The 20,988-nt window shown below is 40.4% G+C and overlaps 2 protein-coding genes across 2 annotated transcripts; one reads left to right on the forward strand and one right to left on the reverse strand.

Moving 5' to 3' along the window:
* Positions 1-273: 273 nt before the first annotated feature.
* LOC134866957 (melanoregulin-like) lies at positions 274-11,964 on the reverse strand. Its single transcript, XM_063887194.1, has 5 exons — positions 11,679-11,964; positions 11,309-11,564; positions 1,530-1,620; positions 1,256-1,422; positions 274-1,114 (listed from the first exon to the last, which is right to left on the reverse strand). The coding sequence occupies exons 1-5, from the start codon at positions 11,753-11,755 to the stop codon at positions 1,037-1,039; spliced, it is 669 nt and encodes a 222-aa protein (XP_063743264.1). The 5' UTR covers positions 11,756-11,964; the 3' UTR covers positions 274-1,036.
* LOC134866956 (carboxypeptidase O-like) lies at positions 4,336-16,516 on the forward strand. Its single transcript, XM_063887193.1, is given in 13 exon segments — positions 4,336-5,078; positions 12,436-12,516; positions 12,673-12,767; positions 12,770-12,792; positions 13,401-13,464; positions 13,467-13,492; positions 13,570-13,686; positions 13,788-13,862; positions 14,370-14,460; positions 14,659-14,768; positions 15,046-15,130; positions 15,889-15,969; positions 16,074-16,516. Coding segments are annotated over 13 exon segments (1,182 nt in total). The 5' UTR covers positions 4,336-5,031; the 3' UTR covers positions 16,361-16,516.
* The last annotated feature ends 4,472 nt before the right edge of the window (positions 16,517-20,988 follow it).

Consider the following 20,988-nt stretch of genomic DNA (forward strand, 5'->3'; position numbering starts at 1 on the left):
ATAATCCCACCAACATGAACTGAAAAAAAGAAAATAAATAACTTCACAAGTTCAATCATTTGATCAAACTACACCCTATCTGTGATACAGAAGTTTCCAGCTAAGTCAATTCTCATCCATTTTGACCCACTGGAGCATGAAGAGACTATATGCTGCCACCTGGTGGAATGAGCGGCTAGTACAGTGGTGTATTCAACCAAAAACAGTGAAATTGAGAAATGTATTTCCGCTGGACTGCTCAAATATACTTTATTAGTGACATGGTGAGAAAAAAATAACCCAGAAAAATACAGTCTTATCAGTATGGTCAGTTATTAGCATGTGTTAAAGGTGTTTAACGAAATATAAACTCTCTGGTATAGACGCTGAATACAATTTTTTTTTAAAGAAGAAGCCAGAGGAGGGGGGCAACCTTGCAAAAATATGTATTCACCAGAGATAGCTTTACAAGGCTGGATCAACCTCATCAAACCACAGATGCCATCAGTAAACAGGAAGTTCCACACTGAGGAGGTGCAGTAGTATGGAACATGGCGATGTCCATTGTTATGTAGTTCTTGAAAGCAGTAAAATCATTCTAATCAGTGATTTTCTTCTGAATAATGCCTCTTCCATAACTTCATCAGGCATAACACACGGTAGGAAGCAGCCTGTGTTATGCTATGAGGTGGACCAAACCTTGCAAAGTGAAGTGATGTGGTTCTTGAAAATAATGACATCAATCTTAAAGAATTTCTGAGAATTTAACACAAATGTATGACTTCTTAATCTGAAAGAATATTGTATTTTTTATAGTCCAAGCAACATTTACCAATGCAACAAAAATTGTCAAATGTGCAACTTACCTAAACAGAGAAGAATGAAGTGTATTAAATAAACAGGACATGTCAAACAGAAATACTTTAATTTTCCATTAGCATTACATTTTGCTCTAAAATGTTGTCAACAGTTTTTAATTGTACAGTGTTTTAATATTTGTAGCATTTTTATTTACCCTCTCTTCCAGCCTTCGTGTCTTCTTTCTTCTTACTTTCTCTTATCCTACTTTCTTGGGATATTTCTCTTTGGCCAGTCTGACAAAGTCCTCAGCACTGTCCAGCGACACCAGGCGGTCCTGAAGGAAAAGTTGGAGGAGCTGGATCAGAAAACAATAGGTGAGGTGTGTGTGTGTGTGTGTGTGTGTGTGTGTGTGTGTGTGTGTGTGTGTGTGTGTGTGTGTGTGTGTGTGTGTGTGTGTGTGTGTGTGTGTGTTTACCATGATACAGAGGTATGTGTTCTGGTGTTCAGTTTCAGGAGGAAACAGGGAGGTGTGGTCCAGCAGCTGTTTCAGCATTTCTGTGGTTTTGCTGAGATGCTCCTGATCTCGACTGAAGCGGTTCTGTTTGTTCACGCACAGCAATGCGTCCACCTCGCACTGATAACCTAAGGGAAAAACGAAGAGGGGATACAACAGAACATGACAAAATAAGGTGAGTGGAGTTAACTGTAGCAACAACTGTATGAACCAAGACAAGACAAGATTCTCTCACCTAGCAATAGCAGGATTTTCTTCCACCGTGATCTTACTTCTCGTCTGGCATAGCGTAAACTGTGTATGTCATAATTCAGCTTCTCCCATTCCTATAAGCACACAAAAGCATATAATACTATCAGTCATTATAATCTATCTGGAAATTGGTCTGATGAGATCTCCTGGATTAGACCTCCTCACTCTGATCGTGCCATTAGATTGGTTCGACCTTTGCAGGGGCTATATTTTTCTTTTTGGGGTTTTCCCTTTCCTGAACTGTGTGTTATACTATATAGGTTTTTGTGCATGCAAATGGTCTGAAAGGCTAAAATCCCAAAGTTCCGTCCAGAGGGAGTTTCTCCCTCCAGAGGGAGTTTCTCTCCCACACACCTTGGGGAGAGAAACTAACAGAGTGACATCACAATATAACAGTTGCGCTTGTATTGGTGAGCACTCTAACACATTGAACATGATAGGTTAGGGGCCGTGACACTGGGAGGCGCTTGACCGACCACAGAGCACCAGTTTACCAATCAGAGCAGACTAGGCTCTGGTTTCAGACAGAGGGTGAAGTCGGTTATGCAGAAAACACACACCTTTTTGAACGTTAAAGCATGGAAACATGTCAAAGTAGAGGCACAAAATACAAATATGAGCATAAAACAGCCCCTTTAAGTATCAACTAAATAAAAATTGGAGATTTAGGGAGTACCAAACAACTTGTTAAGTTGAGACTCAAGGCCTTTTTTCACAGGAGACATTTCGACATGTCACGGTAGGAAAATGACAGGTGTTCATTTTGCTCTTTTATTTTTAGGGTCCTGGTATTGTTCATGCTATCTCACTGTCAGTTCATCTGGGACACTTAAATAGACCAGCGCCTTGATTAATGTGATTAGAAGCACCTGTGCTGCTGTGAAAATGGCCCTGTATGGCATTAGAAACTGCACACTTGAAACAAACAAACTAAGTAGTAACATAGTTTCTAACTGAACGTAGGAAATAATCATAACAATACCTTTTCTCACACAAAGCAAAGAATTTATAGAGCTGCATGTTCTACTGTATTGACTGGGTTACTTTTCCCCTCTAGTGCTGAATTCCCTTTAATACAACTGGCCCAATTCGTAGTTTGTTTGTCCTCATTTTAAAAACAGTCTCACGACATAATTGTAATGGTTCAGTGAGTATTCTCTTTGAATTGCCAGCCAATTGCAAGCTGTTGGCCCACATTTCCATTAAGGAATTTCATTTATTAAACACAATGTGCCCAATGTGTCCGGCAGACGGCTATTCTCTACATGGAGACTGGCGGTCACATGTTCAGACACTTTATGAGTCAGTATAACCTTGTGAGGCTGTCCAACATCATCTCTGACCCAAACCATGTTCTGAACAGTGAATATGATCAGAATTTTTAGAATTGGACCCTCTTTATTGGTCACACACATACACACAGCAGTTGTTCTCTGCATTTAACCCATCCTAGTACTATTGTGCAGCACCCGTGGAGCAATGGGGACGGGGGATTGGAGGTGTCTGGGGCCTTGCTCAAGGTCACCACAGCAGGGCCCAGGAGGTGAACTGGGACCTCTCGAAGTAGCAGTCCACTTTCATATTTCAAGTCTGTTCGGGGACTTGAACCGGCAATCCTACGATTCCCAGTCCAAGCCCCTACTGACTGAGCCACTGCTGGACTATATGATGTGATGTTATGTTAAATGTTTGTTTTTCGAAAATTATTGTTTTTTAATGTCTGTCCTCTTTAATGTTACAAATAGAGCTGCTGTGACTCAAGTCAAATTTCAGACTTGATCTTACCATTAAAGTAATATTGTTCGTTTTCATCACTCAAACTGTCTGCTCAGAGACTGTATTCCTTAAGATTTGCTGTGGGGATTTAATAAAACCCTGACATTTTGAGGAAAAAGTGAAAAGCTCAGGAGTTCCCGCAGTAAATAGTATATAAGAAAGGTATTTTATGTACTGCAGAGATCATCTGTCAAAGATAACATCATGCAACTTCTTTCACACGCATGCATACAATGTCAGTGTGTGTTAGCGTTAGCAAAATTAGCATGATAGGGTCCCTTTAATGTGACACTCCCATCCCGGCAAACAACCTACAGAAAGTGACTTTGTAAGGAGTCCTGGGTCACTGATTGAATGAGTGAATATAGTATCATGTCTCTATTTTGGGAACTGTGTGTGCAGTACACTTTCTTCCCCCTCCTGATAATTGGAACATCAAGTGAATTTCTTCTAACATGATATTTGGAACATGACGTTTTTTTTAGGAATCTAGCTTGAGTTCATAACAGTCTAAATGACTTCTTTGAAAGCTTTGTGTCCTCTCCCCTTATTGTATAATTACATTAGAGAGCTGGAACAGTACAACAGATAAGAAGATGTTGACTGAATTAACAAATTACTGTAGTACCTTCTGCTACTAGCACATGTGTGTAGTTTTGAGAAGCATTTAGCCATGAGAAAGAACAGTAAATCATTGTCCAGATGTAAATGGTTATAATCCAATAATCTGTGGATGCATAAAAATAGATGTAAGGATCCACTAAATCCCAATCACAGAAATGTTTGTTAAAGGTATCCTATTATATTATATTTGAACGATATATTGTAGGGCAATATCTAAACAAAACTTGTCTGTGAAGTGTTGCTCAGAATATCAAACAGATCACCCATTGTAGCATGCCTCATACCCCTCTATTTCAGCCCTGTTCCTGAAGTGCTGATTCTGTGACAGTCGCTTTAAATTTGAGCTATGCAGCTCTCTCTCCTCTGTGAAAGTTCAAAATTGGCACTGTGCTAGATGGCAGCCTGTTGCAGCAGATCCCTGTGTTTTATTGATATATTGTCTTTTTCTTCTACTTTAATGTTTTATTCAGCTTTTTTTTTTCGCATATTTATTTAAGCTTTGAACATCCATGGCCACGTTCTTTTTCGAACATTTTCTGGAGATTTGTCTGTTACTTTTTGTAACGAAAAGCCACGCACAAAGGATAAACGGCATTGTTTTCATCCATGACCAGCTGATTACGCTCTGCAAACCCGTGCTGCTGCCCGGAGCCTGGCATGACATCCCGGAGGAGCTATGGAGGCACCTGTAGGGGCTGGAGCCAAGTGGAAGACTGAGAAGAAGAGGCGATGTAAGACTTCCGTGCCGACAATTGTAATGGGGAATGTGAGATCACTGGCAAATCAGATGGACGAGCTCTGCGTGCTGACAAAGAGCCAGTGGGAGTACCGTGAGTGTAGCGTAATGTGTTTTTCGGAGACGTGGCTGCACTGGCATATCCCGGACAACAGCATGGCTCTCCCCGGCTTCTCGAGTGTTCGGGTGGACAGGGACGCTATTCTGAGCTGTAAGAAGAAACAAGGAGGGATTGCACTGTCAAGACTTTTATTATTTTATCATTATTTTTAGCTCTGAATGATTTATTTAAGGGTTTTGTGCCTCTTCGTTTTATTTTGAAAAGTCTGTTTGGCTTCCGGTGTTATCGATGACGGCAGTTGTAACCAGGTTTCGACAGAAGCACACGGCCCATTGGTAAGCTGCAGCTAGCTGGGAAATAGCCTGCTAATGATGTGAAGCTTGGAAATATAATGTGTGGATGTTTCCCGCACTGTTAGGCAGTCTTGAGAGAGTGTTATTTAGCGCTCGCGGTTGACGTTCGGTTAGCGCCGCTAGCTCGCGTTGGCATTGCCGCTAGCTCCGGTTAGCATAATAGGCTGACTCTATTAGCATTCCAGGCTAGCGCTGAGCTAGGTCTTGCTAGCATTAAGCTATTATTAATGTAAGCAATTTGATTAATATTATTATATGTAACCTTGTGTATGGTTTAATCGTTTCAGATGTATGACCTGTGGTCATTTTATAAGAAAAGAAAAGAAAACCAAGGATAAAAGAAATAAATAAAGGAGTGATTGCTTCAGTGTGCTTCCTGGCAAGCCTTTTCGGAGGGCTGAATTTTAAAATCCGAACATTCACTGTATGTGAATGAACGATGGTGTAATCCTGGGCATGTTACCGTGAAGGAGCGTTTCTGTACCCCGGACATTGAACTGTTAGCTGTTGGATTACGTCCTTACTACCTGCCCCGTGAGTTTTACTACGCATTGTAGTCGCTGTTTACATTCCTCCATCAGCTGATGCGGAATTGGCTGGTGACATCCTCCACTCCACTGTGGCCAAACTCCAAACACTACACCCAAATGCTTTCATCCCCATCACTGAGGATTCATGCTAAACTGGACAAAACTCTACCTACAGAGGCAGCCTGTATCCACTTACAGTTAGGAAGTGAACCCTGAGGCCAATGAGGCTTTAAAGGACTGCTTCGAGACCACTGACTGGGATGTGCTTTGTGTGCCACATGGAGAGGACATCAATAACATGACCGACTGCACCACAGATTACATAAACTTCTGTGAGCAAAAAACATTACCAGCTAAAACTACACTGATTCCCGAACAATAAACCCTGAATTACTAGTGACCTGAAAGCAGTTTTAAACAAGAAGAAGGGAGCTTTCAAGTCTGGGGACAAGTCATTGCTGAGGAGCATCCAGCACGACCTAAGGGACAAGCTGAGCAGGGATGCATACAGGAAGAAGCTGAGGTCAAGCTCCATCAAGTGTCGACTGGAATGAAGGCCATCACGGGGTTCAAGGGGAGAGACAGACTGACTGTGGGCACCTCAGAGAGGGCTAACAAGCTGAACATCTTCTTCAATAGGTTCTGCTCCCCGCCCCCTGTGCTGTCTCCTCCACTTCACACCTCACCTCGCCACTCATCCTGGCTTCAACATCCTCTCTTTGAGGTGCAGTTACAACAGAATTTCCCAAATTGGGATCAATAAAAGTCATATCTATCTATCTACCCCTGGCACTTGTTTGTTTTTAAAGCCATTAATGGTAAACTTCCTCCTTATATCTCCGCCCTATTACATTGGAATCTTGGTTCCTATCAAACCAGATCCAACAATTGGCTCACTCTTGAGGTTCCTTGCGCACCGTTGGGATCTTGGAAAAACTGCCTTTTTATGTTATGCCCCTAGCTAGCACATGGAATGCTCTGCAACAAACTCGTAAGGTAAGAGGTACTCCCATCTGCTACTGTTTTGAAACATTTAATGTTTTCAAATTGCAACAGTTTTTTCATTTTTTATCATCATGTTTATCCATCACTGCTTTTGTTGTGTGCATGACCCTTGTAAACTCGTCGTCATTGAAAATGAGGGAAACCTCAATGCCCTACGAGTATAAAATAAAGGTTTCAATATGTATTATACAACGACTCTCAGTCCCTCATGCAGACATCCTGCTGAATACACCGAGGTGCTGCGGAGGGGATTCAGCTCGAGACTGTAGGCTATTCACCATGGTTACAAGGGCGGAGCCATCTTGTTTATTTTGTGCTAGTACTTCCGGTGGAACAGCTGAGGCGTTCGCTAACATTAAAAGCAAGGGCAAAAAGAAGTCAGGTAAAATGACGAGTATAATTTGTGCAGTCCGTGGTTGCCATAACAATTGGAGAAAAAGAAGATTGTCTCTTCAGCAAGAGTGTTTTACTCACGGGACTTACCCCACATGTTTTAAAGAGTCCATCATTGTCCCTGTCCCCAAAAAGACAAAACCCATCTGCCTCAATGACTACCGCCCAGTTGCACTCACCTCCATCATCATGAAGTGCTTTGAGCGGTTAGTCAAAACTTTTATCACCTCCTCCCTCCCTGACTCACTGGACCCCCTGCAGTTTGCCTACAGAGCAAACAGGTCCACGGATGATGCCATCTCCCTCACCCTCCACACTGCCCTCTCCCACCTGGACCAGAGGAACACTTATGTGAGAATGCTGTTCATTGACTACAGTTCAGCATTCAACACCATTGTGCCCTCCAAGCTCATCATTAAGCTCAGGGACCTTGGGCTCAACAGCGCCCTCTGTGACTGGATCATGAGCTTCCTGACGGGCAGATCCCAGGCAGTGCGGATGGGGAACATCACATCCTCCACCTTGACCCTCAACACCGGAGCCCCTCAGGGTTGTGTGCTCAGCCCTCTCCTCTACTCCCTGTTCACGCACGACTGCGTGGCCACACACAGCTCCAACACCATCATCAAGTTTGCTGACGACACGACCGTCATCGGCCTGATCACAGACGGCGACGAGACGGCGTACAGAGAGGAGGTCAGAGCCCTGACATCTTGGTGCCAGGACAACAACCTCCATCTCAACGTCAGCAAAACAAAGGAGCTGATTGTGGACTACAGGAAGAGGCAGAGAGAGGCACACACACCCATCACCATCGACGGGACTCCTGTGGAGAGAGTCAGCAGCTTCAGGTTCCTCGGGGTAAACATCAGTGAGGACCTGACATGGACTCACACCAGGGTCATATCCAAGACGGCTCGACAGCGGCTCTTCTTCCTCCGCAGGCTGCGGAAGTTCAACATGGACTCCAGAATACTCTGCAACTTCTACAGGTGCACCATCGAGAGTATCCTGACTGGCTGCATCACCGCCTGGTATGGCAGTTGCACCGCCCTCAACCGTAAGACTCTACAGAGGGTGGTGAAAACTGCTCAGCACATCACCAGGACGGAGCTGCCATCCATGGAGGACCTCTACACCCAGCGGTGTAGGAAGAAGGCCGGTAGGATATTAAAGGACCCCCATCACCCCAGCAACAATCTGTTCTGTCTGCTGCCGTCTGGCAGACGGTACCGCAGCATCCGGACCAAGACCACCAGACTCAGGGACAGTTTTATACCACAGGCTATAAGACTACTGAACTCCTGAGCTCTGTGAATGTCTACTCACATCTGTTTATAGTACACACATACATATATATATATATTATACACATCTGCCATACATATCTGTTTATAGTACACATATCTATACATTATACATATCTGCCATATACATCTGCTATACATAATATATGCATCTGTCCATACCTCCTCATTCCACAGTGTAAAGTATTTAAATACTCTCAATGTATTCCACATATGTATATATTTCACATCCTCAAATCTGTATTGTTAATATTGTAAATATTCTTCTCTCTTTTTGCACTATTTTATTTATGTTATTTGCACCATGTATGTCGAGTTGTTGGAGGAGCACGCGACATAAGATTTTCATTGCCAACATATACGCTGTATCTGCTGTGCATATGACAAATAAACCTTGAAACCTTGAAACCTTGAAACCTTGGGAAGAAGCGAATTGAATGCTGTGGGCCATCGTTTCATCTATATCCGCCTCCTAGCGTTGAGGAAGACCGGCGTCTTTGGCTGAGGGCACTTCACTTAAAAAAAACTCCAAAAAGACCCTATGTCTGTTCGTTTCATTTTGTGGATGGTAGACCTACTACCCAACACCCGTATCCCGAGAAATGGCTTGGGTATGAAGCTCCGGTGCGACGTCCGCGACGACAGCTTGTTAGGCAATCAGGTAAGTTCTCAGAACATAGGCTACTTTGCCATAACGTGAGTTAGTAGCTGTGGTAACATTCTGTTATCGACTGCTTGTCAACACAGTTTTAAACGATTGTAGTTTAGGAGTAAATGTTTTCAAAATAGTGTTAACCTTAGTTAAGCCATGACAACACGGATACATCTTAGTTTTAACTGAGTCATTATTTTCATAGAGGCATCAACCAGCAATGCTGCTGAGGCTGAGCCTGAGCTCGAGCCGGAGGGTGATGGATCGCGACATCGGAACGCAGTGGGAGGATCAATGCATGACCGATCACAACTATGCTGCAAGACCTTTACTTCACCAACCTCTGCTGTGTGACCAGGCAACCCAGTGCTCAGCGAGCACTGCAAAATATCAAGAGCTTGTGCGAAATGACAACCTGAGCCTACTTTACACTGGGTTGCATCTGGATGCTTTCACCTCTTTGGCTGATGACCTAACCCGTGATTTCTCTAACAGCTCTCATATTCATCCGTGGGATCAGGTCTTAATGACTCTCATGAAGCTTCGTCTGAAGGTTACACTAGCTAACCGGAACTAGCTGACCGGAAGATCATACACAAAGCGGAAGAAAAAAGCCGTTAAAAATGGGCGGGGCGTAATAGGGTGAATACTGCGGACGATAAATTGAGGTGTCACGTGGGCGGGACATGGCCAGGAATTGAATGTAAACCAGCCCACATTTCGGTTATGACGTCTCCTAAGGCCCTTGCGCAGACTACACGACATAGTCGTCAAATCACTTGCCAGTTCACACTACACAACTCGCTCGGGCGTCTTGAAGTCGTTGTGGTGTGCACACTACGCGATTGAACGGCAACAGGGGGTCACACACTACACAATCTGTCACCAGGAGAAATCCCAGAGGAGTCTGTCTGGTCAACAAACAAAGTTTTGTCACGAAAACACGCGAGAAGTGACACGGGAAATGACGCGTGAAAAAGTAAGTTTTTGTCAACAGTCAACATGGACGTCAGAAGAAAACAAGCGGTGCAAGTTGTTTGCGCGATGCTTTGTGCTGAAAAAACACAGGAAAGGAAAAAGACAAAGAACAAGGGTGAAGGAATCGATTGCCACACTTGTTGTGTAGGAGAACGCTTCTTTTTTGAAAGATGTGCAGCTCCTCCCCGGGGCTTTTCCTCACCCCGTGACTTGCGCTCTCATTGGCTGTAGCTCGTCGGCGCACCCATTAGCAGGCACAACCCTTTTCACACTACAGGATTTGGACTCGCCGACAGGTCCAGGTATTTAGCTTGCTAGATATCTGTCGGGACTCGGGGAGGCTTCGGGGAGTCTCTCACCTCGCTCTTTGAACAATTCACGCATGACAATCAAACGCCGACTGCCGAGCGCCAATTTAACGCCGATTTGCCTCTAATCGTCCTCGAGCACCAAAATCCCTCTGGGAGCGGCCGATTGGGCTAAACATCTTGTAGTGTGAACTTGGCATTACACACCGTCTTTGGGGAGACATATTTATGTATAAAAGACATCAAAAAGTGCATTTTGCATAATAAGGGACCTTTATTATTTGTCGGATCTTTTAAACTTCTTTAAGGACTACAGTTTTAAAGGCCATATATATTTTAGATATATCTACAAGGATTCTTACAGAACATGTACTTTTCTAAAAATGTGTGTTGCCAGTAAGATATAGGATTATTTTTTCAATTAGACACAAACAATTAACTGATATAATAATGTATTTTAAGGGGAAATGGTTGTTTCCACTAATATTTTCAACATCCCACTATTATGTATATTCAAGGTTGTGTACAGTTTGTGAACAGATATACACCCTTTAATAATCTTGTTGTTTTAAAAGCTCCAATAAAGATTTTAATATGAACACATTTTTTTGCATTGTTTTAATCAACCCAAAACAGGGATTTTTTTCAAAGAGTGTAATTTAATACTGAACAGATACATCTATTTTATAACTTTGATGGTGAAGTGTTTTTTTCATATTTTAAGCTTTTACCTAATCATAACATTATTAACATTTTTACAATTAATACCAGACTTTATCTCAAGAAGTTGTATCAATTAGTCATGTGGTGGTTGAAAATGAAAGTTTAAAATGTTTTCTCCTGCTCCTTGTTTATTAGTTGCCTTCCAAGGCGGGAACATTTTTATTTTCTGGGATTTGTTACGGTTTTAAAAATCCATAAATATCTGATTTTAAATACAGATTGAGACAGTTATTCTGCTGTTTTTGTCAATGTGTTTATGTGTGTTATTTCCCTTTCACATTGCACATTTAATATGCAACAACACGCTTCCTCTCACCTCTGTAGCTGTGTCAGCCTGGTCTCTCATGCTAATAAAAGCCTGCAGCTCTCTGTCTGATCCTCTCCTGATTTGAGGCTCCCAGGGTCTGTTTGTGTCAGCCCACGGGTTCACATTGCTCCTCTGGCTCGGTTGCTTTTTCCCAGGCTTCCTTCTTGAAGGTCGTGGCCCGAAAAGGCTCTCTTCTTCTATTTCACTGTCACTGGTATCACTGGATAACAGCACTGGTTGTTTTGGAGCTGTAGAGGTGCGCATACTGGTGAGAGAAAAATGAGAATTACATGTAAGAGCTGGTTTAAATAGGCTTTGGGGTTAGGGTAAGGGTTAGAGACTTTAGGGTTGTCATCAAGTATATCAGTTGTTTTCTTACCGCAAAATAGCATTCTTCTCCTCCCTGTTGTGTTTCAGATAGTACTGACAGCAACAGATGGTGAATTTAGCACCCATTGGCCCTTTCCACAAGATAAAATCCCACAACAAACACCTCCTTCGCTCAAATTCTCACCAAGTCTAAAAATGTCCAACCTGAGTGATTTACAAATGTCGATGACTAAAACTCCAAGCGCTGTCTTAACTTTCCTGTGTCCATCCCCGCTTCATCGTGCCTGTCCTGACCCAAATGAGAGACTGCTGTCAATTACATTATCCACGTGAATCCAAACAGGGGACAACAAAAACAACACACACACACACACACACACACACAAAGCTGAGGGATGAATGGCGCATTTATTCAGTAACTCCTGATGGTGCAGAATGCAGCAGGAGAGGCATAGATTTCTAGCTCTATCGTTACAAAACACAGTCTCACTGCACAACCTGTATAATGTATTGTCTGCTTCTTAATATGTTATGTAATACTGTCATGTTTTGTGTTTCAGGAAGAAAACAAATCAGTATTAGGTTAGGATTAACACACACAAAGAGAACAGTAGGTGTATTTGCTGTTATATAATTCTAGTGGCACTTAAAAGTTAATGTATACCTTATTTATGATTTCATTCTCTCACATATGTTTGTTTTGTAATACTCGTTTTTGGCCACACAACCGCTCACCTATTTACTATTTTGTGCAACAAGGCAGATAAAGATGTACATCTAACCCTATTCATGTTTTTAATCCACAGTTTAGTTGAGGGCTTGGAATTAACAAGGATTTATGTCTACACCAAATATCACCCCATGGATGAGGTCAGACTCGTATCTATGTAACCAGGTAGTGTTTTATTAGTAAAACGTTTATGCCTTCCATGTCTCCCACCTGTATTTTTTCCATTGTATACTGTAAAGATTATAGATAACTGATGGAGTTGAGCAAATACAGCATGTGTAATGTAATAATACAAGAACAAATTATCACATAGATGCAATTGTAAAACAGATATATACAAGTGGATGGAAGATGTCGAGCGAGAGAACCCAGCGCTGGTCTCTTCTGCTGTCTACGGACACACTTTTGAAGAAGAAATATCACACTCCTGAAGGTGAACATATTCACTGCAACATGTCTGCTAAATAGTTCACATAATGCCATGATGAATTTATGAAAGCCCTGAAAGGCAAGTGCAGGAAAAAAGTTCTGATCAGCCAGTTCTCAAGTCTGATTTAAATATTTCTTTCTCCTTTGTTTATCACTTAAAAACCTGAAAAAAGAAGACTGCAACACTTTTACTTTCACCTGGGATCGGTGTTTGTAATATCGACATTGACCACAAGAGGCTGACACTTGCAACGTAATTGGGGAAAGATTCAACTCACCTGGGATGATACATGAATACCTTTACTCCTTTTACCTATCTCTAAACTATAAACACAGGAGAGAAAGCATTAAATCAGGCTTGAAAAATGAATCACTGTTTTTTTCCCTCACTTGCCTCTCTTTGAACTGAATGCCAACGGGAGTCAATAACATTGATGCATCTTAAGCCAAATGCTTACTATTCATCACAGTCTCACTATTTATTATTGAGATAACACATTCCGTGTGATTCGGTGTTAAATATGTGTATTAAACCAAAAAGATTAACCTAAGTGTCTTAATAAATATAGCACATATCTCACTTTGAAATTGACGCATGTTGTGTGTCTCCAGTTTGGACTACAAAAGCCAGGGGGCAAAGAGAAGAAGGTAATATGGATGGACTGTGGTATCCATGCACCTTCTGCCAGTGGTTTGTCAAAGAGGTTTGTACACTCAGACCTAATTTAAAAGACAAACATATTCAGGGGGAGTTTATTCTAACATGTGAGCGTTTGTTCAGATTATGACCTCGTATAAAACCAATAAGAAGCTGGAGCAGATGCTGAAGAACCTGGACATCTACGTTACTCCTGTGATCAATGTGGACGGATACATTTACACCTGGGTCAATGAAACCGTGAGTTAAGCAATTGAATACTGTCAATGATTGTTATATTTTTCATGATTCATCATACTCTCAAACTCTCTTCACCTGCATCTGCGTGTTTTTCCCTGCAGACTCGACTTTGGAGGAAGTCTCGTTCCACCCCTCCTTCGGGCAGTAACTGCCACGGTGTTGACCTCAACAGAAAAGTTAATGCCAACTGGGGAAATGAGTCGCATGCTTTCAAGAATCCCAGCATAAGGCCTCACTTGCCTCAAGCTAATAGTGACACAAAGCTTCCAGGATTTAAACAAATCGGACTTGCAAAACTTATTTGAATCCTATAGAAAAAATGTCATAAACCTAAACAGAAAATATGTGCTTGAAACAACGCATATACTAAACCTTATTTTATATTCAAGAATGTGTCAAAAAATGAAATGAAAACACCCCCAGATGAATTTATTGCTACTGACATGAAAATCTACATTTCTATGTGAAATTAGAATTACAGAGTTAAATAAAATACTGTTGTGACATTGCTCATGCGTTTAAAGTGTTGGGTTTCACAAGCGTTTCCCTAGGAACTCACATTTTATCCTTTTGTTTGACATAAGAAAGCATGTTTGGATCATAAAGCTGACAGTACTACGTAAAATCAGTCATATATTATCACAAGTTGATGTTGATGTGCTTGATGTTGTGTCTTTCCTCAGCGGTTGGTGTGTCAAATGACAGTAGTGCAAACATACTGTGGGAAAGCATCCGGGTCAGAGCCAGAGGCTTCAGCTGTGATGAACTTAGTTGGTAATCATCTATCATTGGAATGTATTTACCCTGAGCTTATCATGAAATCACAACATGAATAGATTCAAATCTTGAAATAAGTATTATTGGAGTATCATAACTGAGGCTGTGCTACACTCTTTTTAGAATGAACTTGGACCATTAAGAAATCAATGTCTTTATGCCATCTTAATTCTTGTTCATTTTGTCTGTTTCTAGGTCAGATGGTTGACCAGACTCTGTGTTTCCTCACCATCCACTCCGCTGGGCAACTTATACTCTTACCATATGGCCACCCTCAGATCTCCGCACCCAACTACGATGAACTGGTGAGTGTGTGTGCTTTGTATTACAGAGATGTAAACACTAAACCTTTTGTATAAACTATACACAGCGTTAAAAACCAGAACAGTTCATGGTTTATGAAACAAAACTTTTGTACCATGTCTGTGTGACTCATACACATACTGCACTGATCAAAAAATGACCTTAGACATGTGTTAGATTGGTATGATCACTTGTTAACTATTTTACCCTTTAAGATTTGATTTGATGAGACTATTTGTAATTGGTTTACTAAAATAAAGTATTTTTTGGGTTGTGCAGGTGTCAGTGGGTGAGGCAGCAGCAGCAGAGATGAATAAGCTACATGGAATGGGCTACACTGTCGGAACATCTCCACAAATCCTCTGTAAGACTACTTATGCCATCACCTTTTCATTCCTGTCATGAAAAGCTGTTTTTCACGCATAATCTGATCCACGCTTGCTCTGACAAGTCATTAAAAAATATAAAAAGAAAGAGTAGAGATTTAAATTCATATCACCCCTAGGTGTCAATGTGAATCAATGGGATACAATGCATCACTTTTTAAGATGCTGTGGGTTTGAATCATATGTTTTTTCCATTGAATAGTTAGCCATTAGTTTAGTTTACAAATAATAACTTATACATAATGTTTTTTTCTATATTTGATACACGTAGCACTTTTCTATTTCCAAAGTGTGCCACTTTATCAGATTAATTGAGCATTCTCTAGGTTTTTGCTAACATTAGCGCTAACTAGCTAGCTAACAATGTCGATCGTCCCTTCCTGTGAGAGCACAGCAGCAGTGTGCTATTTGAGTCAACACTCCGAGGTCCAAATCCACAGTGCACCACATGGCAGTGTAGTAAGGAAAGCATCCAAATTGAGACACAGCACAGATGAAGAAAAATTATGTTATTATGTCAGTATGTTGATTTCAGTTTGTAGAAAAATAAAGGAAACAACAACCTTTATTGACTGGATGATTCAAACTATAAGGGAGTATGCTAACTTGATAGAGGAGTATAAAACAATACGACATGGTTTATAAGAGTAGACCATTGGAAAGAATGTGTAGTAGTCTTCCTTATGGATTAACTCGTGAAGAAATGGATCATTATTTCTCCCTCTTTAACCTATAGATCCAAACTCAGGCTCAAGCCTCGACTGGGCTCGCCTCATCGGCATCCCCTTCTCTTACACCTTTGAGCTGCGAGACAAAGGTGAGCTTGGCTTTACCAACGATCAATTTACATAATCCTCAACCGCACATAATGCACTGGATTGTAGTTGGTGCTACTCTGCATGTTTCTTCATGATCCTCCAGGTGAGTTCAGCCACTTGCTTCCAGAGGATCAGATCCAGCCAGCCTGCCAGGAGGCGTACGCAGGAGTTCTCTCCATCATCACATATGTCCACGACAAGGCCTTTAACAGCGGCGCTGTCCCTAATGCTGCTGTTTCTGGCGTTGCATTGGTGATGTTGAGCTCTATCATGGTTGTGTTTCTTCTTGTTGTAATCAATCACACAAGGTTTTACCGCAAATTAGTACAGGCATTCACCCAAATTCTATTAATGTGGCTAATTAAGCTAATAGTAAAACAGCAAAAATAATTGCACTATCCATACACTGTATGTTTTTTTACTTGCACTGGCTATAAATGTATGCATTCTGGCTTGTATTGTGGATTTATATGGGTCATTCTATGAAAACGTGCCATTTTGTGTCCCTGACACAAAAACTACCCCATTAAGCTGTATAAAAGCTGTATAAACATCACAAAATAAACAAATGTAGTTGTTATTGTATGGTAAACAAATAAAGTTCATTAAAAAAATTCATACATTTATATATTTTTTCATTTTAAAGATTTTTGTATTGTATATCTGTTAAATATGGTAAACATGTCTTGTCCTTCGGTAACACTTTTACATTACAACTGGCTTTTTAAGAGGATAAAACCAAATTATCTTAAAAAAACTTTTATATATGAAAAGCCTCAATTGTTAGTTAACCTATGACGCATGTATTTTATTCTTCACTTTTTTTAAATGTTGAAAAAAAATAAATTTTAGAACTGTCCCTACGTTTTACGTCAAATGCGTTACTTTGAATAAACACGCCCCCCTCAGGGGCAATGAGCATCCCAGAAGTGACATAATTTTCAGGAAGTGATATCATATGCCTTTTCTCAAGGCTGACAAAGAGACAAGTAAGTGCTCCTATTTTTTTAATGAATTTTCAATGAATTGTGTTTAGTTTGACTGAAGGGGACGGTCATAGTGTGTCAACCCGCGTTACCATAATATCATGTATTAAAAAGTTAAACACTTTAAATTAAAATGTACATATAAAAATGCATTTTAGCCTCTTTAGAATGCACACCATGTGGTGTCATTGTGTGAACCACATGGCAAGTAATGGCTGCCAAAAACTTATTTTGTCAAACCTGTTACTATTAACCCTTTCCCTGCCATGTTCCAATATTTATTCTGTGTCCAAAACCAGAATTATTAATACAATACATAATTATTAATGTTATTTATAGGATATAATATGAAATAACTTATTTTGAACAAGAAAGGTGATTTATGCATCTGTATTTTACATGCTTTTGTTAGGATGCCTCTATCTGCAGCAGAAAAACAGCGCCGATACAGGCAGCGTAGGGATGCTGATCCTGAGAAAAGAAAAAGTCATTTAGAAAAAGAGAAGGATAGATCGAGGAGGGACAAGGCTGCCGGCAAAAGGCCATCTATTAGGGAACTCCATGAAAGGGAGAGGAAATCCAAGCAGAACTACTGGAGAGAAGCACAGGCAAGATCCAGAAGAGCCAAGGCACAACATACAACTACCTTAGAGCAGTGCATGACCCCTCCCCTAAGTCCAGAGCCAGAGCCAGAGCCAGCTCCAGCTCCAGGGCCCTCAAGGTTAGAGTTCAAGGACAGAGGTTATGGCTTATTACCTGAAGTGAATGACAGAAAGAAAGAAAGAAATTGTTACAATGCTCGGCAGTTCATCTTCCCCACTCTGTCGAGGGGATGCCAGATTATCCAGGCTGAGGAACCTGGACTCTCAAACCCTCAACCAGTCATCTCTGAGAGGCCCCAAAAAGAGCCACACAAAGGAACCCAGGACATTGACTGGAGTCAAAATGACATGGTTGGAAGCTGGTGCGTCATTACATATGATCAAGAGCTGTACCCTGGAATCATTTTGGCAAAAGATGAAGCCAATGTACAAGTGAAGTGCATGCACCATGCAGGTCTGGGAAAAAACAGGTTTTACTGGCCCACCCGCGACGGTCAAATTTGGTACCTACTGGATGATATTGTGAGGCTCATTCCTGCACCCCAGAACGTCACATGTCGGCATGTCAAAATTCAGAAAGACATCTGGGCAGAACTAACTAAGTCTAATTAAATCATTACTTATGTGTTTATTTACCTGTTATGATCCTGTGTTTCTTCCTCTTTGTTAAGTTTGATGTTATCAGTTTGTTAAGTTTGTTGTTATCTGTTTTCCATCAGATATCCTGTTTATGTACCTGTTATTGTTCCTGTGTTACTTCTTATTTGCAGCTATTTGCAGCTATTTGAGAGGCTGCTCTGCTGTTTTTCGTCAGATATTCCTGAGATATTCCTGAGATGAAATGTTATCTACATGATCCTGTGATTAAATAACATTTTTTACATGTATGGATTCAATAATTTTCCCTGCCAAATCCACCTACATACAGTCTTAAAATAAGCACGTCTCCTTCTATCTATTGTCAAACCTGTTACTCTTAGAATACTCTAAATATATAATAAATAGAAAAAAGCCAAATATAAATATCTTATTTTAAGGTTAAGTAAAATATAACAATACTCCCCATTAGGAGGATTTTGGATAAGATTTTAAACATATTAACTTTTTCATGATTTTTCCTAAAAAAAATACTTACAGTGGCTTGGCCAATATGCGTTTGAGCATATCCATCCATGTAAAACAAATATATTCCTTCTTATTTTCATTTATACACACTCTGAATGTGAACAGGGATGATGTATCTTTCATAATACACCAGATTTAATTTGAAATGTCACTTCAAATACTTTACAATACAATTTAATACAATTTGGTGTTGGTAACGCGATTGACAAAACACATATTTGTATGTTGATTATTTTCGGAAAAATAAATAAATACTAAGATAGCCTGAGATGGCACCACATAATTTTCTAGAGACAGGTAAGAGTCTACTAAAACCAAACAAATCCTTAAAGACAATAAAAGTAATACTTTGAAAATCTGATTTTCAGAATGGAAAATGGCACGTTTTCATAGAATGACCCATATGCTGTTCCCAGGCCTAAAAGAGCATGTGGACTTTTTTTTTTGGAACATTTTTTATATTCATATTCAAGACTAAAACAAATAAAAACAGTTTTCAGAGCATGATGTTGATGCTTTCTGCAGCAGGAGGCAGTATTGAACCATTTAATACACCACCATGTGTCTAAACCATGCAGGGTTCTCACGTTATAACATCATTATTTCTTTAGATGTGTCATATGGCTGGAGGTCTCTTCGTACAGGATAGTTACCTTGTTGCATAAGATGCATTTTTCTGTAAGCAAATCTGATTAACTTTAAATCCTAACACCAAGTTGAACCCACCATCATAAAAACAGAAAAACATGTTTTTTCTGTTTTCACGTTTCTGCTCCTGTTCATCCTGACCTTATGGTCCTTAACTATAGCATGCATCATTCATGCATTTGATGACAACATGATCAAATAAGAATTGATGTGAGTGAAAAGGCTGGACTTTGGTAACACACAGAAATCAGCTTCTCCCCGTATGACTTCATGGTAATACACCTTAATGAAGATGTACAGTATGGGATATATGAATAATAAGTTGGAGGCGCTTTGAGGTTAGTTTTTGAAAGATTTCATAACAATGTACATTTTTAACATCAAAGATATCCCAGTCATTGCTGTGTTTACTGCTGTGATGAATTAGGACAAATACTAGAAAAGCTGGGTTTTAGGCAAATGCATGTACTCAAATGTAAACAGCTAATGAACATGTGTGGTTATTAGAGCAGTTAAGGTCAATATCATGTGCAGCTGATAGATTTCTATGATTAATATTCTTCATTGCAATGCCCTGACATAGATTACAGATGTCCTCTTATCGCCCGCATTTTAAAACGTAAATTACCTTTTATATCCACTAAAGGAGTAGATTTTGGGTTTCTTATTTCAATGATTTTTTTTTCGAAATTATGTGTCAGGTACTATAGACTGTGCGTTCTCCACAGAAGCCCTCAAAATGCTATTGGGAAAGCATTTTTCGAGGTAATTTGTGTCATTTTTGACTGGAGTCTGAATGTCTTTAAAGAGGTCCTATTATTCTTTATGGGGTTTTACTTTCCTGTAGTGTGTTATATAGGTTTTTGTTCATGTAAAACGCTAGAATCCCAAAGTTCCCTCCAGAGAAAGTTTCTCTCCCACATACTCCCCCCCCCTACCTGAAAGGCCTCCATTGGACTCGTTACTTTACCTCCATAACATAATGGCATCACTATGTAGCACTTGCGCTTTTACTGGCTAGCTATCCAACACATTGTTCATGATAGGCTAAGAGGCTGGACATCTCTAAGCGGTTAACAAATCACAACAGAGCCAGCCCGCTAACCAATCTGAGCAGACTTGGCCCTGGTTTCAGACAGAGGGTTGAAAAGAGGTGCTGCAGCACAGGCAGTATAAGAAAAGTAAAGAACTTTTTGAACATTAAAGCATGTAAACCTGACGCAGTTGAGGCTCAAAATACAACTGTGAACCTGAAAATTAGCATAATAGGGCTTTAAGTCTTACCATATTCCACAGATTGCTTTAAAATGACCACAATAAAGAGCTTTGGCTTATCTCTGAGATTTCTTCTTTGGATTTGAATATTTAAGGAATTTAAAAAGTTCAAAGTTAGTTAAGCTCTAGAGAATATTGTTGGTGTATAAGAATAGGTTTTTTAGTAACTTAACTTAAGACATATTCCCTCAAACGTCCTCTCTCTGCCTTTCTTTCTTTCTTTCTTTCTTTCAGTCTCTCTTTCTTTCTTTCGGTCTTTCTGTCTTTCTTTCTTTCTGTCTTTCTTTCTGTCTTTCTTTCTGTCTTTCTTTCTTTCTGAGATTTATATTTCCAGAGTACTCCCCTGTTACCTCAGTGTCTGCTAGACCGGCTATTCACATAA

This window comes from Eleginops maclovinus, chromosome 7, assembly GCF_036324505.1.
Source record: "Eleginops maclovinus isolate JMC-PN-2008 ecotype Puerto Natales chromosome 7, JC_Emac_rtc_rv5, whole genome shotgun sequence".
NCBI lineage: Eukaryota > Metazoa > Chordata > Actinopteri > Perciformes > Eleginopidae > Eleginops > Eleginops maclovinus.